The sequence below is a fragment of the Leucopleurus acutus genome, assembly GCF_964270905.1.
Source record: "Leucopleurus acutus genome assembly, chromosome: 6".
In the NCBI taxonomy this organism is placed as follows: Eukaryota; Metazoa; Chordata; class Mammalia; order Artiodactyla; family Delphinidae; genus Leucopleurus; species Leucopleurus acutus.
The window spans coordinates 100,369,133-100,393,393 of NC_139149.1; the positions used below are offsets into that span (position 1 = coordinate 100,369,133).

The 24,261-nt window shown below is 54.2% G+C and overlaps 3 protein-coding genes across 5 annotated transcripts; 1 reads left to right on the forward strand and 2 right to left on the reverse strand.

Moving 5' to 3' along the window:
• Positions 1 to 87: 87 nt before the first annotated feature.
• ABCB6 (ATP binding cassette subfamily B member 6 (LAN blood group)) lies at positions 88 to 7,329 on the reverse strand. The gene is made up of 19 exons (XM_082841108.1): positions 6,491 to 7,329; positions 6,030 to 6,167; positions 5,588 to 5,774; positions 5,291 to 5,392; positions 4,940 to 5,123; positions 4,210 to 4,331; positions 3,577 to 3,686; positions 3,329 to 3,394; positions 3,031 to 3,156; positions 2,802 to 2,878; positions 2,650 to 2,713; positions 2,453 to 2,538; positions 2,183 to 2,240; positions 1,864 to 1,968; positions 1,261 to 1,435; positions 1,005 to 1,117; positions 670 to 764; positions 530 to 598; positions 88 to 340 (listed from the first exon to the last, which is right to left on the reverse strand). Exons 1-19 carry the CDS (start codon positions 7,037 to 7,039, stop codon positions 232 to 234), a joined length of 2,535 nt encoding a protein of 844 aa, XP_082697234.1. The 5' UTR covers positions 7,040 to 7,329; the 3' UTR covers positions 88 to 231.
• Positions 7,330 to 7,749: 420 nt separating this feature from the next.
• On the reverse strand, positions 7,750 to 17,208 carry ATG9A (autophagy related 9A). 3 transcript variants are annotated; one of them, XM_082841685.1, is made up of 17 exons: positions 17,085 to 17,208; positions 16,740 to 16,808; positions 16,125 to 16,182; positions 15,575 to 15,706; positions 15,410 to 15,453; positions 14,498 to 14,562; positions 13,546 to 13,707; positions 13,213 to 13,354; positions 12,231 to 12,979; positions 11,997 to 12,150; positions 11,712 to 11,891; positions 11,056 to 11,304; positions 10,676 to 10,854; positions 10,457 to 10,574; positions 9,420 to 9,642; positions 9,077 to 9,222; positions 7,750 to 8,792 (listed from the first exon to the last, which is right to left on the reverse strand). In XM_082841685.1, the coding sequence occupies exons 4-17, from the start codon at positions 15,675 to 15,677 to the stop codon at positions 8,787 to 8,789; spliced, it is 2,520 nt and encodes an 839-aa protein (XP_082697811.1). In that variant the 5' UTR covers positions 15,678 to 15,706; positions 16,125 to 16,182; positions 16,740 to 16,808; positions 17,085 to 17,208; the 3' UTR covers positions 7,750 to 8,786. The 3 variants fall into 3 exon arrangements, with proteins under 3 accessions (XP_082697811.1, XP_082697810.1, XP_082697812.1); XM_082841684.1 differs by lacking the exon at positions 16,740 to 16,808; XM_082841686.1 differs by lacking the exons at positions 16,740 to 16,808; positions 17,085 to 17,208 and having other exon boundaries at positions 16,125 to 16,284.
• A 294-nt stretch (positions 17,209 to 17,502) lies between these two features.
• ANKZF1 (ankyrin repeat and zinc finger peptidyl tRNA hydrolase 1) lies at positions 17,503 to 24,025 on the forward strand. The gene is given in 20 exon segments (XM_082841755.1): positions 17,503 to 17,995; positions 18,902 to 19,014; positions 19,237 to 19,339; positions 19,463 to 19,656; positions 20,259 to 20,371; position 20,465; positions 20,469 to 20,612; positions 21,224 to 21,253; positions 21,257 to 21,452; positions 21,645 to 21,791; positions 22,478 to 22,774; positions 22,777 to 22,908; positions 23,014 to 23,111; positions 23,113 to 23,163; positions 23,295 to 23,429; positions 23,433 to 23,438; positions 23,568 to 23,653; positions 23,881 to 23,917; positions 23,920 to 23,942; positions 23,944 to 24,025. Coding segments are annotated over 20 exon segments (2,115 nt in total). The 5' UTR covers positions 17,503 to 17,847; the 3' UTR covers positions 24,005 to 24,025.
• Positions 24,026 to 24,261: the final 236 nt, after the last annotated feature.

Genomic DNA, 24,261 nt, shown 5'->3' on the forward strand with positions numbered 1-24,261 from the left:
CTGTCGAGAATGCTCAGCTGATCTAAGGGTGGAGGCCCATTGCAATCCCCCACACCAGAAAGTCACAGTGATCCCAGCTCAGTCCACACTTTTATTTCCCCCAAAAGTGCTTTTTTGAAAGGCCCCTTTCCTTCACTATAGCTAGCACCAAGACCAGGATGAAATATGGCAGGGAAGAGGGGTACAGTGTTATTTCCCTCGGTTATGCTTTGGGAGGGAAGCATACTTTTGTCACCAGGCCTTAGTCTGGGGCTTGGTGTCTTCAGAGACTTCCTGTCCCTGCTGCTGCAGCTGCCACATGTCAGCATACACCCCGCCTCGGGACAACAGAGCCTCGTGCCTGGGCCAAGGAGAAAAACATAAGTCCCAACCAACTATCAGTTTTACCCCAAGAGTCCTCGCCACTAGTCTATGAGATGACAGGGAACTGGCGAGGGAGATCCTTCCAGAAAGCCCTGGGATTCCACAACCTTTTCCTGAGGCCCTCAATTCAGAGGCCCTTCCCTATTCATCCTACTGTGTCCCTTACCGTCCTCTCTCCACAATGCAGCCATCCTTGACGACGAGGATCTGGTCAGCACTAACCACAGTGGAGAGCCTGAGAGGTCAGAGATCAGTCACCTACCACACCACCAGTGTGGGCCCCGCTGCCTGCTGCCCATCCCGTACCTGTGTGCCACCACGATGGTGGTGCGGTTGGTGCAGACTTTGGCCAGAGAAGCCTGGATGGCCCTCTCATTAGATGTATCCAGCGCAGATGTTGCCTACAGAGAGGGACTGGGTAAAACTGCCCCGGCCACCCAAATCCCCAGTGGGAGGAGGATGCGAGCTGCTGGCCAAAGCCTCAGGAATCAGAAAGAACCTGTTTTGCGCTTGAAAACTGCAAGGTGTTTCTGTGAAACATGGATTTGTGCTAGCTCTCCTAGATTGAGACGGTGCCCAGCAAGAATGGCTGGGGCACAGGTCGGGGAGCAAGGAGGGGAGAAGGCACTCAGGGCCCTCACCTCGTCCAGCAGAATGATGTCTGGAGCCTTGAGAATGGTGCGAGCGATGGCGACACGCTGCTTCTCCCCACCGCTTAGCTTCAGTCCCCGCTCACCCACCTGCGTATCGTACCCTGTGGAAATTGCCCACTTCCCTCAAGTCACAGTAATAAACTTGTTTTCTGTGACCAGATGGGCAAGGAAGAGGTGGAACCGAGGTCAGAGGGAGTAACGGGACTGAACTGGGCAGGAGGGGGACCCTGCAGGGGAGGCTCACCTTCAGGGAAAGCCATAATGGTGTCATGGATGCCTGCAGCCTGAGCCGCAGCCTTCACCTCATCGTTCCCAGCCGTGATGCGGCCGTAGCGGATATTGTTGGCAATGGTGTCATTGAAGAGGACAGTGTCCTGGGGCACGACTCCAATGTGAGACCGGAGAGAGACCTGGGTCACCTGGGGCCAAAAGACCATATGCTCTGGCCTCTGAGACCCACCCAGGCCTGGAAGGTAGGATGGGATGGTGGGAAGCATATGGGATGAGAGGCCCTGCGTGAGAATCCTGCCTCCACCTTCCTAAACCCTAGCTGTGCAGGCAAATCACTTAACCTCTCTGAGTCTGTTTCCCCATCGATAAAGAGAAAATACACTTTCTCTCCCTGCTTCCCTGGGTTGCTGCAGATCTTTGTGCCTCATACAGCACCATACCACTCATTCTCATGACTACTTTTCTTATGTAGGTCGTCTACTGCTAGAAAGGCTGAGGTCTCCTGGCCCAACTTTCTGCAGGGGTGACAGCTCCTCCACCACTCCCTGGATGCCCAGCACCTGCCATTCTTTCACACACAGGCCTCTAAATTACAGGCTTCTCTCAGCATCCTTACCTGTGAAATGTTCTGCCCATCTATTCGGATGCAGCCAGAGCTGATGTCATAGAAGCGAAAGAGCAGGCGCAAAATTGTGCTCTTCCCTGCTCCTGATGGGCCCACCTGTTGCATAAGAAACAAAGGGAAAACATTCTAAGGCCCATTGGCTTTTAAATCTTTCTCTCCAAGAGGCCACAATGTCCATGGAGGCTGCTACAGTCACTCCAGTAACCTGGCATGACAGGGCTAACTCCACAGCCTTGGTCCCAAGCTACCACGGGCACTAGAATAAGGGAAGCTCAAGGAGTCTGGGCCAACTGGCTGGGTCTCCTCTTACCAGGGCCAGTGTCTGTCCAGGCATCACGGTGAAGGACACATCCTGCAGGGTCTCCCGCCTGCAAAGAAGGATGGGCATGCTCAGCAGGCCTGCTGCACTGCCAGGGGCCCCCTCCGACACTAGAGCCACTACTGGGCCCTGCCCCTCTCTTGTTCAGGCTCTCTTTCCAGGTAGTGGTGGGCTGAGAAGCAGGGAGGAGGGGCAGGAAGGCAGTGTGTAAATGGACACCAGAAAAGGGGGCTGGGGGACAGTGAAAGGGGAGGGGCTCACCCATCAGTATAGCTGAAGTGCACATTCTCAAACTCAATCTGGCCCCTCTGAAAGTGAAGGGGCCCTGCTCCAGGAAGGTCCTTCACCTGGGAGAGTGCCACCAATGTGTGCCATTACAGGCCTGGTATTCTCCAGACACAAAGAATGCCACGCAGGCTCCCGCTCCCCACAAACCCGGCTCCTGTCTCCTCACTCACTTCTGTCTCCTCTTTTAGCAGGTCAAACATGTTCTCCATGTCAATGAAGTTGGTCTGGATCATCCTGCAAGAAGAATGCTGGCTGGAGCTCCTCTGAGGAGCTGGAGAAATAACAGTGCACCCTGAACAGGTGAGGGCCAGGGTCAGGTTACCTGTAGTAGGTGCCAAACCAGTTGAGGGGCATGTACAGCTGGATGATATAAGTGCCAAACAGCACAAAGTCCCCAACCTGTGGACATCAAGGGAAGAGGAGTCACAGGAGGCCTGCGGGCTCTCACCCTGCCCAGTGGCTATCACCCTCCCAGCTTCCCACCCAGGAACCTGGTGGCCTAAACAAAGACCCCGGTCCCCTCATCCCCAGGACCAGCACAATTCCCTCACCTGTAGCTTCTGCTCACTGACAAAATATGCACAAAGCAGGGAGCCAGAGAGGAGCCCAAGTCCAATCACCAGGTTCTGGGTCTGATTTAGCAAAACCAGTGAAGCACTTGACTTCCACTCCAAACCCTGGGGCCATGACATGAGAGGAAGGAATATCACATACATGCTGACAGTCACCAAATCCCAACCTGGCCCTGGGCACCTTCAACCTCACAGCCCAAATTTTACTCCTCTCTGTCCTGGCAATTCCACAAGGCCAGGCTGTTGCTCTCAGTAGGCCTCAAACTAGCATCCTCACCTGATATTTGATGATGGCCTCGCGATAGCGTTCCACTTCATAACTCTCCGCATTGTAATACTTCACCTGATGAATTCAAACCACCGCTGTTCCACACGGCCACAGCTTTCAGCTCAATTCCCCATCCCTCCTCCCTAATTGTAAACAGCACACCTCGCACCCCCCAGCTGCTTATCAGCCCCAGTGGTCCCAGGCACACTCTTCCACATCTCCGAGCCTCACAACACTGCCACCAAGGCCTCTGTTACCGTCTCAAAGTTTAGCAAAGAGTCCACAGCCCGTGCCCGGGTAGCATTCTCCTGTGTGTTCATAGCACGTCGAAACTTCGTTCTCCACTCAGTGACCACAATGGTCAGGGCTAGAGAGTGACAGGAGGAGGGAGAGGGAGAAGAAGAGAGCAAGACATCACTCCCAGCAGCGGAGACCATGTGCATGCCTGCTGCTGGTCACATGCGCGCTAACCCTGTGCTACAGCCCAGGGATCCAGATTCCGAAGGGGAGGGAGTCTTAAGCTCCCTGAGGGAAGGGGCTGTGTCCAAGACCTCATTGCAGGCTGCATAAAGCCTGTGTGAAAACGGTTGTGGTGAGCAAATGAACGCAAGCTGCATGCTGTTACAAAAACGAGGTTCGTCCTTGACTCGCATCCACAGCGGGCACCTAATGTGACCAGGATGCCCTTCCCCAGCCCTCCCTCCACCCAGGGTGAGCTGAGCTTCCCTCAGCAGAGGAGGCTCACCCGTCATATTGGAGAGCAGCAGGAGGATATGCGGGTCCACTGATCTACAGTCTCCCAAAGCTGGGTCACCTGAGTGGGGGCAGGGCTCATGCCCAAGGGAGTCCATGGCTAGTTCAGGGAGGTGGTTTCACCAAGCAGCACTCACCGAGGTAAAGACTCATGCACAGGAACACAATGAGGCCAAACCAGGCATTGAAGAACATGCTGAAGTAGATGATGCCAATGATGATGTCGGCCAGCGTGGGGATGATGTTGAACACCAGGTAGCTAGGAGGTAAAGTCAAGCAACGAAGAAAGGTTTAAGGGCTCGGAGCCAGCAACTCTCCCTAGGGGGTTTCAGCGTAGTGTTTTGTTTTCAACAGCAACAGACTGGAATCAAGCTAAATGCCCCTTAAGAGGTAGATGGCGAAATAAACCATAGGATGCCCAAATTATAGAATGCTCTGGATCAATTATAATGAATGAGGAAGATCTTCATGCGTGGGTTAGAATACATCTCCCTAACATTTTGATAAGAAGGCCATTCTGAGAATGACATCTACGTCATGACACCATTCATTTTAGGAAAAACCTCCACGATACCGCATTAGTTCTGTGAGTCTGCATGTATATATGTAAAAAAATGCAAAAAAAAGCAGAACTCAACATACTGAATGGAGTGAGAACCTCTGGAGAAGTGAGCGGAATTCAAAAGAGATTTGCTCTGTCTTCTTTATTTGAATTATTACGAGAGCACGTGTACATTAATTTTACGATTAAAAAAAAAAAGAGGACAGAGGAGCAGCTCCTCAAGCTGGGTCTGTTCTCCTGACAGCCCCTCCACCCCTGCGTCTCCAGACCCGCCCTCCCACACTTCCTTTCCATTGGCTTGGCACCTGAGCAGCCCTGTGACACTGGATGTGCCCCGGTCCACGATCCGCAGCACCTCCCCCGTGCGGCGCCCCAGGTGCCAGCGCAGCGAGAGCTCGTGCAGGTGGGAGAAGAGGCGCAGCTCCACCTGCCGCGAGGTGAACTGCTGCACCCGGATCCATAGGAACGTGCGCAGGTTGCTCACGAAGCCTGGGGGAAGCCAGGGGAGGCCTTGGTAGGGCTGAGAAGCCTAAGGACGTCATCCCAGCAGCAAAATGTGAAAGGTCTGAGAGCACCAAGGGGCCTGGGGGAAGGACGCCTGTGGGAGAAGGGAGAGGGGCCAGTACCAACCGAGGTGAGAGCCGAGTCCCTCATACCTGTACTGCCGGTGCCACCCCCTTGGAGGAACTTGAGGAAGACATAGGTGATGACAGTCCAGACCAAGGAGTTCCAAGGTGCCTTCTGGGTCAGCAAGTTCACTATGGAGAAAACGAGTCCGAGCCCACTTATGGACCCTAGAACCCTCTTCAGGAGAAACCGCCCCAGGAATCAGCCACAGCCTCTTTCTGACCACCCAGCTCCCAACTCTGTCCCACTTCCCTAGGCTAGTCCCCTGCACCAACCAGGCCAATGAAAGACCAGAGTGCTGAGCTGACAACCCTTCTCCCCCTCACCTATGTCCCTGTAGAAGATGGGGACCAACACGTTCAGTCCCCGGTCCAGCCCCATGAGCCCCAGGCAGATGAGCACAACAAACTGCAGAGCTGGACTCCCTCGAGGCCACAGGTAGCCACTCAGCAGGTGGAGTTTCCTGCCAAGGTCTTGCCAGGTAGACCGTGGTGGCCCCTCTGTTGACTGAACCTAGGATGGTGAAACGCACAAGGGAGGGAAGCTCAGAAATCAAAATGAAGCGCACTAGCCAGAAAGCCTCTAGGGAAAATGTATGGGATTACAGCTCCCAGGCAACGGTAACGGACCAACAAGCAATCCCTGATGGGGTAGAGCTAACAGGGCACAAACTGAGATTTAGGAAAGAAATGGGTTTTTATGGTGGGAAGAAATGATGACAGAGAATGGAATTAAGATAGATCCGAAGTTTCAGAAACTGAGGTGTACCTGGCTCCTGTCTACATCTTGATCCTCTTCATTGACCCACAAGGTGTATGACTGGGGACGAAGTCCAGGGGCCCAGAGCCCCAGGACAAAAAGCCCTCCAGAGACCACATACCGCAGCACCCACAGGCTAAACTGAACCTAGAATTAAACATATGTGGGGAGACTATCAACGAGGCCCAGAATCCCATTGTTACTACTTATAACACATCTGGGGACTGGAGTAGGGCACACACCCAGGTCCTCCTCAGGGGCCCAGCATCTAATAGGCTTTTAAAAAAATCCACAGTGACTCAGCACAGCCACTCCCCACCAGCTGGCTATCAGCTCCCAGCAGCGCTGGCCCCTCCTTTCTGCCCTTTTTTAGAGGCATTCGAAAGCATGGAGCCAGTGTGACCAGACATGCCATCTTTCTTCCCAGCACCCGCTACCCATGCTTCCCCTCCCCCCACGAGGTCACTCACCTGCTGGCTCAAGTTCGCCCTTGCCCACCACCATTGTGGGCTGTTCCAAGACACTAGGGCCAAGTTCTCGGCTGCAAAAGCCACAGTCCAGAGGAGCAGCAGACCCGGGCTGTGCGTGAACTTGATCCAGACGCCCATTGCTAGCTTCTGCCGTGCCTGGCTCCGTTCCACCACGAGCAGCCCCAGGCCACAGGCGCTGGCCACAGTCCCCAATAAAGACGCCAGCAATAGGTAGCCTGGCAGTGGGGCACCCTGGGCAGCGCCCACCCGGCCAACCAGACCGGCTAGGGGCAGCGCCACCTGAAGTGTGGCCAGAAGCAGCTGCAGCACGTAAGGAGCTACGCGAGGGCCGAACGCCCAAGACACCGCGTCAGCGCCACCTGGCCGCTCCGGACGTTTGCAGGGAAGAACCGGCACCAAGGCCAGAGCCCCCAGGCCCATCAGCGTCGAGGGTACAAGCGTGAAGAAGAAGCAGGGGCTGAGGCCACCCTTCGCCCAGACCGGACCCGCGGGTCCTTCGGCCTCACAGTAGTTGCCCACAGTCACCATGGCAATGCGTGGCCGCCGGCCGAGGCTGAGGGGACTGAGGGACAGGAGAACTGGACCGGCCGCTCGGGGCGGGGCGCGGAATCCCGGGTATCTCGGGTCATGGAGCCTCGGGGCGCTAAGCCGTGGGGGTCGCGCGGCAGGGACGAACGTGGACCCGGCCACACCACCCCCTCGCTTCGCGCACGCGCCGCCGCCACGCACTCACGCCGGGCACGTACGCCGTCTCTGCCGTCCGCCCCTAGCTCGCGGCCGGGGACCCTCTGGCCAAGTCGGGGCCCACAGGAATGTTTAGCCTCTGCCTCCAGCCACTCTCTGCCGCAGCAGCCCCGCCCACCAGGGCCGCTCCCAGCTCCTACCCAGGGCCCCATTGGCCGAGTGTCTCCGAAGGGGCGGGGGAATGGTGCACGCTGGGGAAGGCAAAATAGAACAGCGGAGTCGGCATGGTCACGTGCTCAGGGCGGGAAATCTGACCGCACGTCCTGCCGGAGTCCTTGACCTCCACGGAACCAGGGATCGGAAGCTGCCCTCTGCTCGCCCAGTAGGTTGGTATATCCAAGCGATCGCATTGGCCAGCTTTCCCACATGGCCGACCCGGTCCCCAGCCACCTGGGTGGTTCACACACACCCCACACCCCGCTTGCCCCCAGAACCTTGGCCACTCGAGACAACAAGCCGCGACCTGGTCAAAATCCCTTCTTTATTAAGGGTTGTCAAGCTGTACACGGTCCCCACCCCACTCCGCTGTAAGTTCGGGCAGCGTAGTTCACCGCTCACCCGCAGCGGACCGCAGCTGGGTGAGGGGTGGGGCGAAGGGAAGGAGCTGGGTCCCAGCATGCAATGCGGCAGCCCAAGGCGAAGACATCCTGTCGCCCCTCCATCCCCCTCAAGGGACAGTGGGATGCAGGCCAGAGCTCTCTTGCTGATAGGCAGCCAGTCGAGGGCACACTTCCAGCCCTGTCCATCCCAAGTTTAGGTGGTGGGGCGGGGTACAATAAGCAGCAATAGGGGCCAGGAAGGCCTCAGTCTCCCGGGGGACCCATCTTAAAAGTTGGAGAGGGCAGCAAAGAGTTTCCATCCTGCTCCTGCAATTTAGAAACTTCCTTCTTAGTGTCAAAAGATAGCATGAGGGGAGCTAGGAGCTAAAGCCTCCACACCAAGACAAAGCAAAAGCTGAACAGAAGGGGAACAAGCGAACGGAACAGGAGCAAGTGGCACACATGCCAGTGATGTGCAGGAAGCAGGGGAGAGGTGAGCAGGCTGCAGCACTGGGAGAGAACTGGGGGTGAGGTAAGGGCCACAGCCTGAGCTGCTCATCTGTTCAGGGTGCGGGGAGGGCGGCTGCAGAGGTTGAGGGTCCAGGCCCACCTCCCCACTCCACAGTTGGCACAGGTTCTCCCTGCTTGGCAGCTTCTGTGGTGGGCAGTCCTCTGGAGACTTGCAGGGTTGGGTGCAAAGGTGGCAGTACTGGGGCTGGGCTGGGGACCAGTTTCTAGCACCACACTCTGAGCCAAGGGGTGTCCTGGGGATGAGGCTAGAGTCCTGTGTGCCCTGGTTCCTAGGCCCCCAATCTCTCTCCTGGGGCTGTGGCGAGCCCAGCATTGGCACCTTCCTTGGCCAGGCACAGACACACAAACACCACACGCGTGGAGCCAGGCAACACTCAGAGGAGCCCTCCATGGCAGGCGGATGGGATGGCAGGGCAACGGTGGCCTCCATCCTGGGGCATGGGGACCCTCCTCAGCCTCGTCTATACCTGTGGAGAGAAAAGGGTTGGTAATGGAGATAGTCTTCAGCTATCTGCTTACACAACAGAAGCCTGGAGATAAAGGAAACGGAAAACTTGATTCTTGAGGAGGTAAGCAAAGGAAAAATCAAGTCCTGGATTTCACAGCAGGTGAGGGAAGAAAAGGAAGTGTACTTTGGTGGGGAAGTTGCAGTATCTCTGCCTGAGAGGCCCACCTCCCTTCACGAGCAGCTTTGACCTCAGCCTGCAAGTTACTGCTTCTGGCATTTGTTTTGGGGTCTTGAAGCCCTTACCTTGTGCACCTGAGGGGGAAGCTCATCCTCTGAGCCCTCTTCGGGCACGGGCTCTGGGTGCCTTGATGCTGACTGCCCATCTTCAGCCCATCCTCCAAGGGGCAGCCGAGAGAAGTGAGAGGGAGCCCGGGGCACTGTTCCAGGATCTAAAGATACAAGTAAATACTCTTAGAATGAACACAAACAGGAACGAGGAGAAGGGTTCTGGGGCTTTTGGGGGTAGGTGGAAGTGCGGGGGAGGGATTAGTCTCCTTGGGTCTGGTCCCTCTGACTTCTTTCGTCCCTTAGAGGCCCCAGAAGGACCACCCTTCCCTGAAGACTCTGTGTCCTTCCCAGTGGATACCTGTGATGCCTCCGTAGCGCCTCTGGAAGCCCCCATGCAGGGCAGTGGTCTCAGGAGCTCCAGGCCGGGATGCAGCACAGGGATAGCTGGCGGAGCGGGGGATAGGCTGGGGGCCCCGGGCACTCTCTCCCCCCTCTTCGGGGGCACTCTCCCCACTCTCATCACTCTCCCGGCGGTGCCACACATGCCGCTCAGGTTCAGCCTGGGCCTGCTGCTTGTGGAGCTGAGAAGTGGGGGATTCATTAGTTGGGGACAAAAGAATATCTGTCTGAAATAGCTACCCTCCACCATGGTATCGGCCAGTTCCCATTTATACTGCCTCACCTAGAATCACTGACCCAGAGTATCTGATGTGTTAATAATGTGTAACATACACATGATATCTTACAGGTTAAATTCTCAGCAGATCCCTGGAACAAGCCTGTGCATAAATTGTAATAGCTCTCATTTTCCCCAGTCATTTGATTCTGGAACAAATTGGTTGTGAATCTAAGTGCCAGGAACTCTTTTAAGTGCTAGGGATACAGCAGTGAACAAAATAGACAAAAATTCCAACTCCTGTGGGGCTTATATACTTGGGGGAAGTGGGGAAGGATAGATAATAAACAAATAAATAAGGGAAAAATACAATGTCCCATGGTGCTAAATGCTATGGAGAGAAAAACAGAACAGGAAGGTTCAGGAGGGTAGGCAAGGGAGGCTTTTACTCAGGGTGGCCAGAGGTGGTCTCATGGGGAAAGGAGGAGCATACTTGAATGAGAAGGAGGGAGGCCTGTGGATATCTCAGGGAAGTAGGTTCTTGGCAGGGGAAACCGTAGGTTCTTGGCAGGGGAAACCACAAGTGCGGAAAAGGCCTGGGTAAAAGTAAGCTAGGCTAAAAAGGATAGGAAGAGGATGTATGTGGGAATGGAGATTGCAGAGCAGGTAAATGGCAGAGAAGAGATTTGAACCCAGGTCTTGCTTCACATCTAAAACCCTCTATTCTGTTTTCAGCTGCCACCTTGGTTCTACGACCCTGCCCCTTCCAGCCCACTCACCTGGTGCATATAGAGGGCATGCAGGCTCATCTCAGTGGATGCATATTCCGACAGCACCAGGCTCTGCAGCTGTCCTTCCCACACACTGCTCCCGGAGCTGGCTGTCCTGGCATCCACCCTGCCCCCCAGCACAGACAGCAGTCATCAACATTTCTGAGACCCACACAAATTGCTGGGGGCTACTGCCATGCCCTCCTCTCATGGCCCACCTCTACTCACCCAGAGCCTGTCATGGTGCTGGGAGCCCGGCCTGTGGGAGCCTGACCAGGCTGCAGAGGGGAGAAGGAGCGCAGGGCAGAGGCGACCTCAGCCCTGTGCCTGGAGCCCTGCAAGTCTCTGGGCAGTGGGGGGCCCCGGCAGGATGAGCCGGCTACCACATTTGCAATAAGGCTCAGTGGCTATGAAAGAAAAGGGTGGGTAGAATTCTCAGGGCATAGGGAGGCCTCTGAGTCCCCCAGTATTATGCACATTAGGACCCAGTGGCACAGACTGGACAGAAGGAAACTGACCCGGTTGGCCCTTCCGCCCCATGCGCATGTCCCACGTCCCAGCTCCTGGAGTCCACTCTTCCTGTCATCTCCCAGTCCCTAGGAACGCACCTCAGACTCAGATTGTAAGGATTGGATGGACGTAAAGAGGGCATTTTCCGGGAGCAGACCCCCTTGGGCAAGGCCTGCAGCTGCTCCGTCCCGCTGAACTTGCTCCTTGAGGAAACCGAGGAAGGCCGTGCTCTCACGTGGTGGCTGCCAGCCAGGGTTGGTGATGGCAAAGTGCATGAGTGACAACTCTGTCTTCCCATCCTCGGCTTGCTGGTACACTGAGGCCTCCGTCTGCCCACCGGACAGCCACTGTACAAGGGAGGCTGCAGTGAGCAGGACTGTCCCCTTACAGGAACCCTTTTTGTACCTTTCCTGCTAGTGGGGAGGCCTTGCCCCTGGAGGGCAGAGACCACAATGCACTGCTGTATCTTGTCCAGGGGCCCTGGTGCCCACCCCACGAGTAGCCACATGCCAGGCTAGCTGCTTGGTTTGTGCCTTTCAGGGAGCTTGGCCAAGGGTGCAAGTTTAAGGTTATAATCGAGCCCAGGCTCCTGTTTACAAAGCAGTGTGTGCCCTGGTACAGGGTTGCCCCAAGGCAGGGCTGCCTTTCTGTGATTTGTTGGCTCAGAAGGGTGCCTTTTTGCAGTTTGCCCAAAGACACTGTATATGCCAGCATCACCTCTGGCCAACTGCCCCCCTCCCTCCTTTCTTAATACCTGGGGGTGCCCATGCTGGCGAACATCCATCTGAGCGAAGGAGCAGGTATCTCCAACACCCACGACCTCCACGGTGAAATTGCGGAAGAAGTCTATAATCTCCAGGGCCCGTGGGCGCAGGCAGAAGATGAGGATGAGGGGTGTGACAATGGGGCTCAGTAACTCCTCCAAGATGAACACCTAAAAGGGAAGGGATCAGGGTCACAAGAGAGCAGGAGGGAGCCCAGCCCTCGCCACCAGGCTATCAGCCAGTCTCTAGCAGGCCCTAACTCCAACTCCACTCACTGCCTTGTACTGGAAGAGCTGGGCAAACTCGTCCCGGGTCTGCGAGCGGTGGGCATTACCCTGCCAGTGGTCAGGCATGTAGTGGATGTGAGCGAGGATCACGCGGAGCAGCTGCTCAGGGCAGAACACCATGTGCTGGTCCGGAATAAAGGACCTAGTGGGATCAGGGTCATGGTGAGACATAAGCCCCCGGGAATGCTAGTTGGCTTGCTCCCACCTGCTCCCCTGGCCCACCTGCACACGGTCACGGTGACCCCCAGGAGCGTGACAGTGGTGAGGACATGTTCCACAGCCAACACATCTTCGTCGTAGATGGTGAGGGCAATAAGCACGGCCAGGATGGAGCCAGCAAAGAAGGCGCAGTTCTTGGCCAGCAGTGTCAGCAGAGGTGACAAGAAGCAATTCATGTACTTGGATGCGGGTTTGTAGCCTCGGCTGAGGCGGGACTGTAGCTCGTGTTCCAGCTCGTTGAAGTGGCGGAGGTAGCAGCGGCCGTAGAGCGACCAGCAACGTGCTCCCAGGGCCCCCGGCTCCCGCTTCAGCACCTCGGCGTAACTGAAAAAGGCATAGAGGATCTGCCAGATGAGGATGAGGGGGCACAGCAGGAAGTTGGCGATGCCAATCCACAGGATGCGGTTGCTGAGACGCTGGGCCAGCTCGAGCCGTTGTCCCCCACGTTTGTACTCAGCCTTGAGGCTCCATTCATTGAGAAAGAGAGAGCCAGGTCCCCAAAAGAGGATCAGCTCGAAGTTGTACTTGAGGCCCCGAGTGAAGAAGACAACCTCCCCGAGACCGGGCAGGCGGAAGCGCAGAGGCAGGAGGGATTTGTTAACCAGTGCCACCATGTAGTTCTGGAAACGGAGGATGCGGTGGTAGATGTCCAGCTCTGTTAGCTCACGCTTGTGGATGCAGATCTGGTGCTCTTTCTGGGTCTGCACAATCCGGGCCTGTACTTCTTGCCACGTGCAGTATGGAAGCGCAGACTATGGGGTGGGGAAGAGACGAGGGATGGAAGGTGGGGTTGTTGCCTCAGCCCCTTGCCCTGCATGAGCTGTGAGGCTCAGGGGTCCTCTGAGTGGAGCCTTTAACCGGATGCTCCTTGATCTGCAAAGGACGGCTGAGGCTGCCCGATGCCCGGGAATACAACCCCCCCACTTCCCAAGCTGCAGAAGACGTCCTGGCCTGTGGCTGTAACTGCCCAATTTCCCAGTCTCACCATGGGGATGCGCAGAGCATGCAGGTAGAAGGAGTGGATCTCCCAGTAGCAGCAAATGTTATAGATGAACTTGATGAGCCGGTGAACCCAGAAGACACCAGCAATGACGAGGATGGTGATAAGGGAGCCATTTTCCTGAATCCTGGTGGGGAAAAGAAGGGGAGGAGGAGCGGCCCTTGAGGAGCCTTGGCAGACATGCTGCTGTCCTGAAGGATTTGGAGAGGCTGAGCCTGAGCCTGTGTTCTGGGGAATGTTACTGCCTCACACTCCACTCCATTCCCCACCTGCTAGCTGAACAACAGGCTCTGGTGCCCTCTGAACTGCAGCACTTACCTGGCACTACAGACTGGGGCAGGCAAAAAGGCATCTGGCAGAGTAACCTTGACAGGCTCGGTAGGGTGAAGACTGTGGTTCACCATCTTGTTGGCAAATAGGATGTCGTAGTCCACACAGCTGACCAGGAAGGTGGTGAACGCAACCACAAAGAGGAACTGCCTGGGGAGTTGGGAAGAGAGGGCGCAGTCCGAGAGATACCAGTGAAATAACATGGGAAAAAGGAAGAGTCTGGAAGCCCCAGACCAAAATTAGGGAGCAGCCTCTGGGGAAATGGGCTGGAGAACTCCGTGTGGGCTCTCTCTACTGCTTGGCCCCAGGGGACCCAAGCCAGCTCCTATTTTTTGCTCTTAGCTTCAGGCACCACAGAATCAGCCTGCTTTTCCACCTCATAGTAATCTCTGCCGCCACTCGCTGGACTCCTTCAAAGGTCTTAAATTGTGGTCTGTGGTCCCCAGTACCTGATTTCCTTTTGAGATGGTAGTTAGAAGCCCTTTGCGGATTTGAACTCTTTTCTTATGGAGGGAAGGTTTCCCAACCCCTTGACATTTGGCAAAGCCATATGGCTCCTTCCTCCTAGCAGGCTCTCTACTCAGCAGCAGGCCTAAGGTGCAACCAAGGCAGAACAGAGACATTTTTCTCAAGTGAGTGGCTGGCATCTCTGATACCTCCTGCCTGAACCATGCCCATTCCACTGGAGCTCTGATGAAATGATCAAGTCTGACTTCTCTTTGTGGAAGAGACAGGACTTGGAAAGCTCTCCTTATAAGCGAGATTAAAAAAGATAAGGCTGTAAAACGGTGTCACACCCAGTCCTTAAACTATAAATGTTTGCAGAGTTTTGAGCCTAGGACTGACTTGCATTGGCGGTTTGGGCCAGGCGTTGAGCTCAAAGAGAGGAAACACTGAAATGTATTCCTTCACCACATCGTCCATCCCTTCTTATACTTACATGAGCTCAAAGATCTCCCCGATGAGCATACAAGTGAAGCCATTCTTCTGGTGTAGATTATAAACGTGTAATTGTTAAGAGAAAGTGGTCTGTATAGACAGCAATTAAGAGCACAGGGACTTCCCTGGTGGTGCAGTGGTTAAGAATCTGCCTGCCAATGTGGGGGACATGAGTTCGATCCCTGGTCTGGGAAGATCCCACATGGAACAAAGCCCCCCGTGTGCCACAGCTACTGAGCCTGCGCTCTAGAGCCCGTGAGCCACAACTACTGAAGCCCACGCTCCTAGAGCCCGTGCTCCGCAACAAGAGAAGCCACCACGATGAGAAGTACGTGCACCGCGACGAAGAGTAGCCCCTGGTTGCCACAACTAGAGAAAGCCCGTGCAGAAATGAAGACCCAACACGGCATAAAAAAAATTTAAAAATTAAAAAAAAAGTACAGACTTTGGTGTCACATACCTGAGCTGAAGTCCTGGCTCTATGACTTTCAAGCTGTGTGACTTTGGCCAAGTTACTTAACCTCTCTAAGCTTTTGTCTGTAGTGGTGTGTTGGGAATAATAGCACCTGCCTCATAGAATTATTAGGTCTGAGATAGTGCATATAAAGTATTTAACACAGAACTGACACAGAATAAGTCAAATGACATTAATTATTATAGTTATTAGCATACCATCAAAACGAATCACACTCAGAGAGGTTCCTTATAAACTAACACTACAAAATGCAAGGCACGTAGCTCTTGATAAATGTGAGGTATCATTGTTTATAATGATCATTATTTCTCTAGCCTCTTTCAGGCTCAAGGTGTCTGAAAAGGATTAGAACCATACCCACACCGACTTCTCATCAGGGGTCTGGCTTAGAGAGGGGCTGTAGGTCCCAGAGCTCCAACACAGAGACACAAAGGATATTCGAGAGAAGAAGAGATCAAGGTTTTCGATGTGGTGCCAAGGTGCTGTGGGTACAGGAGCAGAGACGTCAGAGCCCTGAAGAAGTGGAAGCCCCTGCTCCCTCAGTGGTCCTCCACCAATTCTCCCCCCAAGCCCCAGCTCTGGCCGTCATGTCCAGGAACTCACACTTGCTCCCCTCAGGGACATGCACCAACAGGTCCTCCTCCCCGGGGGGTGAATCGCTGTAGGAGGCCTCGAGGCGCTGGTATTCAGTGTCAAACTGCGCCATCACCACCGCCCCCTGTCCACCTTGTCCACCTGTGGGTAATGAGGAAGGAGAGACCCAGGTTCAGACACCTGGTGCTGTTCGTCTTCTCCCCCGCCTACCAGACCAGAAATGAGTGAGAAGGAATCCTGGGCTTGGTCTCCACTACCAGTCTTCTTGGATCAAAGGCAGAGAAAGGGCAGTAACCCAAGGAGAGCAGCAAGCTCAGGGCTTGGGAGGCCCTCACTGACCAATGAGGTCCGTCATTCCCAGAGCCTTTATTGAATGTCTACCAAGGCCTTGCTGGCCTGAAGGCAGATTCTGGCCCTGTGGGGGGGTCTGCTTCATCTTCTATTCACTGGAGAGAAGGGGTCCTCCCCCTCCCCTCCTAGAGAAACCTTGGTCTCCCAAGAGACTAGCAGTTTGGAAGCACTTTGTAAACAGAGATTTGAGATAAGCACATGGCCCTACCAGCTCCATGGGCAGTGTCTGCTCCACTCCAGCCCTCGATGCCCTGGCTCTGCAGCTGCTGGAGGAGAAGGTGTCAGGCCCCGGAGAGTGGGGAGTGGGAACAGAAATAAACCCAACCCTACCACCCCCCGACGCCCCATACTCAGGGGCGGCCAAGCAAGGGGCATTCAACTCTAGGGTCCCAAGAAGTGTCTAAATGAACCTGTGGAGACTGAGTCTGTACAGGGCTGGACTGTTTCTCCACTGCCCCACTTCAGCCTCAGAAATTAGATGGACTGTTCAAGGTCCACAAAGCCCCAAACCCAAAAGCCAAGAAGAGAGTCTTTTCTAAAGAGGACCTTTCTGGTCAACTCCTTCCCTTGCTTCCCTAGCCCCAAAGGCCCAGCAGGCAGGCAGAGTTCCTGGATGGGATATACTGATTGGGTCAGTGTAGACCTAGATTCTGGGTGAACTGTGGGTTACCTTGGTCCTGGAGCCAGGCACGATCTAGGTGGCCCTCAACCAGTCAGTGCAGACCCCGTGGCTGTGGAGCCCTGCCCAGCCAGGCCCCGGTGGGATTCCCTGGGTTAGTGAGAACCCTGGGTCCTAAGCTGACCAAGCCCTCAGGGAACTCACCACTTACTGGGTCAGTGTAGACCCAGGGCCCATAGAGCCCCTGCCAGCCGGGCCTGGGTTCAGGGGTTCCTGCGAACGTTGGAGGAATCAATCCAGTCCGACAGCCGATACCGCAGGTGGGCTGGGTTGCCTCCCTACACCCAGCAACCACGACCCGAACCCAGCACGCCCCCAGATCGCCCGGCCCCCGGCCAAAGGCTCTGCTCCCAACAGCGGACAGCCCTGCGCGCGGCCCCGTCGCTCGCGCGCGCCCCCGTCCGCGCGCCCCCGCTATCAAAACATTCCGGCTGCGCGCCCCCGCCCCGCCCGCGGCGCCCCTTCCCCCGTTACTCGCCGCGAGCTCACTTAGGGCTCCGAGGGCACTCCTGGCCAGGCCCGACCCGGGCCGTGAGATTTCGGTATCCGGTCTCGCGTTTCACCTCAGGGACGGTGACCCGGGTGATTCCAGGGGCTCCGTCGGCTCCACTGGGCTCAGCCCGACCCGGAGCAGTAGGCCCGGCGTCTGCCACTCACTGTCACCCGCAGTTAGCCTGACCAATGAACATGATGGGTGGAGACACGACGGCCAATCTCGGCGTCTGGGGCAGGACTAAAGGCTAGAGGCGGGTCTTGGAAGTCAGGGGACCAATTGTGCGCTCTACGTGGGGAGGGGTTCAGGTGCGGGCGACGCCTTTTGTCCTCTTTGCTGCCCCGTAGTGACGAGATTGTTGTGCTTTTGCAGAAATCCGTGCTTCGAACTGTAGGCGGCCGTGTCACTCGGCTCCCTGGGACCTTTGGGGCAGCTTCTGAGGGCGGGGACGAGTTCACGCGGTTTAGTCACTGCTGGAGGTCGTCGCACGGGTAATGAGGAGCGGTTGGTTAATGAACCTCAGTGATTTTAATTCTGTTGGACTGGATTGGGTTGCTGAATGCGCCCCCATTTCACTCTTGTGTGGTCCGAGACTGGGTGGTGTGAGAAAGCGGGCTGGGGTCACGTATTAACCCCTGTCACCAGGGCGAGGGCCGTGGTGCCTTGCGGCGTGGGGGAGACCAAGTCATGCTGGCGGGAGACGCGTCATAGGATCTTGCTTTGGGGAGCTCTGTTTCTTAACCGCCTTTCTGCTCAGCCATGTCGCCGACTCCAGCTGCAGCCCAGGCTTCTGTGTCGGTCTCCCTGTTTGACCTCAAGGCGGATACTTCGGTCCTTCAGGGCCTGCGCCTGGTGAGCCACGCTCCCGGGGAGGCTCTGGCCCAGGCTCTGCAGGTTTCCTGTCCAGGTATCTGGGCAGGTTTGGGGTGGACCCGTGAGGGACGTGACAGGGCTCTTTAAAGGGAGCTTATTGCTCCTTCAGGGAACACATTTTTTATTGGTGTTTCCCAGCTTAGGAGCCCTTGTTGACATTTCCTTCTACTGGATAAAATTTATCAAACCCCAACTGCAGAGTGTTTGTTTTTTACTTTTCCTTTTAAGCTGAAGTTTGTGTATATGTTTCTTAACTGTTATGAATTTAAGGCAACATTTGTACGTGTAAAATTAAAATCTATATTTCAGTCAAAAAAAAAAAAGAATTCACTCGATCTCTGGATTTCCAGAACAGGCTCCTGAATTGTCTCCAAACAAGTCTCTTGCCATTGTTTATGCCTCATCACGTTACCACCACTGCCTGCAAAAACACTTCAAAATTCCTTGACATAGTCCAAATTTAACTATTCCAATCAAGTCATTCCTTCTTGCTGAATATAAAACAACTTACTCTTGGTTTCATACAGCTTTAGTTTGGCTGTTTCTCTTGTACCTTTTTAAAAAACAAACTGCACACTGTAATTGGAAATATAAGCTAAAAAAGTGGCATTTGGGAAGTGACTTTTGCACAGTTAAAAAGAATTTTAACTTTACCAGAAATCATTTTCTAGGATTTCTCTAAACAATCCCTTTGGTTAATTTACATACAATGTTTGATTTATATTCATTTTACGTACATCTTTTCAGAAGCATACTTATTGTATAAGGTGATTGTTGTGCTATTCGCTTCATTATTACTAGATTGTAAATTCCTTGAAGGCAAGGACGTGCCATCTCTTTTTGTATCCTCCTCTGCTTTGTATATCAGACACTGAATGTAATCCTAGATACTGTGGATTTGGGCTCCTTTTCTACCTCTGTTTACCCTCCCCTTATTTAGGTTCAGGGGAGAGAATAAGCCCAGAAAGAAAACCACTCCAGGGTCCTCTGGATATTTCAGAGAAGTTGTTTCGTTCAACCTGTGACCAGACCTTCCAGAACCACCAGGAACAGGTAAAAGACCAGGTACAGAGCTAAATGGTGGAAGCAAAGGTGTAATGGTGGGTGGGGAGAGGTAGACATTTTGTCTTTAATGCATAAAGTTCCATGTTTTAACTAAGGAAGTTAGTGTTACCTGGTCATACTTCCTGGAGTTCTGTTAGAGGTCTTGGATACCATAAAAGGCCAGGCTGGGCCATGCTTCCACACTGTGCTTCCTTTTTTGTCTCCTGCTAGAAGGAACATTATAAGCTTGACTGGCATCGGTTTAACCTAAAGCAGCATCTCAAGGACAAGCCTCTCCGGTCTGCCCTGGACTTTGAAAAGCAGAGCTCCACAGGTGATGACTGTTGGGAGACCTGTGTGCGGATAGGTCATGGGGATGGAGAAAGACCCTAGTTTAGGAGCTTGAGGAAAGGTCAAAGATGGGGCACCAAACTTGCGTATCTCATGTTGTTCTCAGGAGATCTTTCCAGCATCTCAGGATCAGAAGACTCGGACTCAGCCAGTGAGGAGGACTTGCAGATACTGGATGAGGAGAGGGCTGAGTTTGAGAAGCCTGACCGACCCCGAGGCTTCCACCCCCATCGGGTTCTTTTCCAGAATGCCCAGGGCCAGTTTCTTGATGCCTATTGCTGTGCCCTAGGCCCTCGCCAGGCAAGTGCCAGCACAGGTCGTGTGGTCAACTCCAGCCTTCTGTACACTCAGCCTAGACTTTCCCTCAGCACAGTCCATGTCTCACTTCTTTCCTTCCTTCCTGTTGGGGGTGGGTATCACACTTGACAGCACAGTCTTGGATTGAACTGGCTTGACTCTTAGAAGGGTCAAGTGTAATGGAATTAAGTTTGGAAATAGACCAATCTAGGTTTGAATTATGGTTCTACCACTTGACCTTGACTACCTCCACAAGCCTCAAATTTTCTTTTTTTTTTTTTGCGGTACGCGGGCCTCTCACTGTTGTGGCCTCTCCCGTTGCGGAGCACAGGCTCCGGACGCGCAGGCTCAGCGGCCATGGCTCATGGGCCTAGCCGCTCCACGGCACGTGGGATCTTCCCGGACCGGGGCACAAACCCGTGTCCCCCGCATCGGCAGGCGGACTCTCAACCACCAGGGAAGCCCTCAAATTTTCTTATTTTTAAAATGGAGACAAATAAGTTGTATTAAAAGAGATGATGCATGTGAAGCACTTAGCATTGGCACTTATTTCTTGCTGTCAGTAAGTGCCACAGATATGTTCGTGCTGCTCCTCCGTCATCCAGGTGCCCCCAGAAGCAGCAGAAGTGCTGCTACAAAACCTGAAAAGCGGAGGTCCCAGGGACTGCGTGGTGCTCATGGCTGCCGCTGGGCACTTTGCTGGTGCTGTTTTCCAAGGGTGAGAGGGTGCTGCATGGGGTAAGGATGGAATGGATACTGGTAGCCTGGGAGTACCAGCTGGTTTCCAGTACTGAGTCTGTGCTGTCTACAGATAAGAAGTGTTGACACACAAAACCTTTTACTGCTACACAGTGCGGGCCAAGTGGGGCACAGCCCAGGGGCTTTGGGATGCCCGGGGTGCGGCTTCCCGCTCTGCTGGAGCCAACCTGAGGCGCTACAGTGAAGACATGCTATATAAGGTGAGTTAAGTGTCCAGATCTGGTGCTCCTCTAATCTACACTTTTTTCCTCTCAACTGATTAAATGTCACAGTAGGGAGGCTGGCTCCTGTATCCTCCGTCTTGGTTATTTTTGGGTAGATGAAGGTAGAATGGGGTGAATGCCCAGGATTCTTAGTCCTGTCATTCTCCCTCCATTATCTTCTTTCTTTCTTTCTTTTTGGCTGCATTGGGTCTTCATTGCTGCGCACAGGCTTTCTCTAGTTGCAGCGAGCGGGGACTACTCTTCGTTGCGGTACGCGGGCTTCTCATTGCAGTGGCTTCTCGTTTCAGAACATGGGCTCCAGGCGTATGGGCTTCAGTAGTTGTGGCACGAGGGCTCTAGAGTGCAGCCTCAGTAGTTGTGGTGCACGGGCTTAGTTGCTCCGCGGCATGTGGGATCTTCCCAGACCAGGGCTCAAACCCATGTCCCCTGCATTGGCAAGCGGATTCTTAACCACTGTGCCACCAGGAAAGCCCCCTCCATTATCTTCTGCCTCCCACTCCCTACACATGATCTGTGGGTCATGTTTTGGTTGGAGATTTAAAAGTCGCAAGTGAAGAGATGCAGGGCTGAGTTACTTTCTTCTCTAGGATGTTCGTGACCTGCTGGCAGGGCCAGACTAGGCTAAGGTGCTGGAGAAGGCTGGGACGATACTGATGCGTGCACCCCGCTCTGGCCGGTCCTTGTTCTTTGGAGGCCATGAGGCTCCCCTGCAACGTGGGGATCCCCGACTTCGGGATATCCCCCTCGCTATCCGCAGACCCACCTTCCAAGAGCTACAGCGTGTGCTCCATAAGCTGACCACCTCGCATGTCCACGGTGAGCCTTCTGTCCAGATCCCCAGACTCCCTAGACCTTCCCAAACCTCCCGGCCCAAGCCTCGGCTTCTCATTTGTGCACCCAGATGATTTTCTAGCCCTCGTACTGCAGTCCGATGGCATCTTCATTGAGAGAAACCTGGGCTGGCTTCTCCTCAGCTAAATTTGAGAACCATCTTTTGTTTTATGGCAGAAGAACACCCCCGGGAGACAGTCAGGTTGGATTTGCCTCAGACAAACTGGAAGACAATGAGAGGAAGGAAGGCCATTGAGGAAGAAAGAAAGGTCCGCAGTGATGAAAATGAGGCACTCGGGCGGAATGCGGAAGCTCCCAAACAGGGTTTGAGCACCATCTGGCAATTGTCAAATCTCTCTCGGGGTCTGTCCTAGAACTGCAGTGGCAAATCCCTTACTGTCATAACTTATTCACTTCCCTATTTATAGGTAAACCCTTACATACTACACACACACACACACACACAGGTCTGTTTATAGTGTGGGGTATGTGGTAGCAATTACATGTTTTGTGACTTTTCCAAATCTATCGTCTCTTTTGTTCACTGACGTTCTCTCTAGTACTTTGAAAAGTCTTAGCACGAAGTCGATGCTTGAATGTGTGTTGTGTGGGTCTTACATAATTTACCTGTCTTCTTGGTTGCTCTGGTTTTGGGCTAAGGGCTGCTTGCCTCGCTGCAGACTGTTGGCCTGCACGGCTGTCACTGCTCGTGCTTTCCTCTGTTGTGCACCACCCTAAGGCTGTCATGGGAAAGTCCAAGGACTCTTGTCCCTGCATAGCTTCTTCTGGGCCTGTGCTTGTCTGGGCTGCGAGCCTCATCTCTGCATGTGATACTAATGGCTTCAGCTCTTGATGGGCTACTTTATCTTGGGTGACAAAATACAAACACTTTTATTTCAAGTGATCTGGATTTTCTCTCTGTGTACATTCTTATGCATCTGGGGCAGCCCACAACCTTCTACCCTCTGCTTATTCCTGAGATGGATCTAACATAGCAAATTTTTCCCTAGGTTCAGAGTCAGAGAGAGAGGATGGCTCCCAGGTAGAGTTGGAGCTAGTAGAGGTGACACTGGCGTTGCTGGATCTTTGTGAATTTGAGGTATTGCCCAAGCAGAGGAGGAGAAAAAGGAATAAGAGGGAGAGAAACCAAGACCTGGAGGCTGGGGCGCAAATGACTCTTTCCCAGCAACCTCAAGAAGATGAGGCCTTTTCAGAGTCAGCCCCTTTGGGGCCTTCCCCAGATGAGGCCAAGTCCCCTGGTCAGCCGGAGCTCTGGGATGTGCTCTTGGCTGCTTGCCAAGCTGGAGATGGGGGATGCTGAAGCTCCGGCTAGCTGCCAGCCCCCTATACCCTGGAGTTCTGTCTCTGCTCAGTGCCCCCTTGGGCTCTGGTGGCTTCACCCTCCTGCACGCAGCCGCCACAGCTGGGAGAGGCTCAGTAGGTAAGGGCCCTCGTGCCGGCCCCTCCTGACGATGATCTTGGCACCAGCTACTTGGCAGTGTTTCCCCTGGTCTGCTTGGGTGATGTTGGGAGGAGCCGGAGGCAGGTGATGTTGAACTCATTTTTTGGGTTTTCGCACCAAGGGACTCCCGGACCCGGCCACCGTACACGGTTGCAGCTGACAAATCAACACGTGATGAGTTCCCGGAGCTTCATGGAGAAGAATCCAGATGCTTATGATTACAGCAAAGCTCAGGTCAGCTGGAAGAGGAAGCAGCAGAGTGGGAAGGCATCAGAGATCCTGGCTAGGTCTTTTCTATTTTCTTGCAGTTTTACCAAGGATAGTTTGTATAGGTCTTACCTTATACCTTCCTGGAAATCCTCCAGGTGCCAGGGCCACTGACAGCAGAAATGGAGGCGCGGCAGGCCATTCGGAAAAGGGAGCGGAAGGCAGCCCGGCGGCACCGGCAGGAACAGCAGTGGGAGCAAGGAGAGCAGCAGAGATTTGCTGCCCTCAGCGACTGAGAGAAGGCGAGGCTGGAGGTTCTTTCCTCCCCAGCAACACTTCCTTAGAGGTCTGATCCGGTGTGCAGTGTCACTTCTTGGGTACCCTCTCCACCACTGGGGCCTTGTCCTTAACACAACTTCTCTTCCCCTCAGGGAGCTCTGGCTGCAGAGCACCGACTAGCTGCCCGTTTGGGAGCCCCTACCCCTCAGGTCCCTGACCCTGCCATCATCAGTGTTCGGTACGTAGAGGGGGTGGGCGTGAGTGGGTAGGTTGTGATGAGTTAGAAGCCATTCTGGACAAGTAGAATGCATGCCCGCTCAGTGTTCAGAAAGGCTGTTGAGGGGATTTGAGATGCTCTGGGAACCTTTGGAATAAAAACAGAAGTGGCAGGAGGAGGGACAGGGAAGGCTTGGATTAGAAAGTTTCTGGGACACCTCTCCAGCCATTTTTCTTCCTCTTGTTCAGACGCCACTGGAGCTGTGGGACGTCCCTCCAAGGCCTCATATTCCCTTTCACTACTTTGACTTCTTTCCTCTCCACACGCTGCCTCCAGGATCATCGCTGTCGGGCTGGGAAGCCCTCTTCCTGATCTCTTACAGCTCCACCTGGGGCCAACTCTAGGCTCTGAGAGGGCACATACACACTGGCCCCCTCTGGTTTCTTCTTCCCCACGAAACCAGAGAGTATTTGGAAGATTGAGGTGAGGGACATTCAGGAACCAGGGCCATAGAGGTGTGTGGAGTTGGTACTGGCTCTTGAATTTTAATCACAATGAAGTTTGGCAAGGAAACTGCACTTGTACTTACATTCAGACCTGTGGCCTTTGTTTCCTTACGGTCACCATGA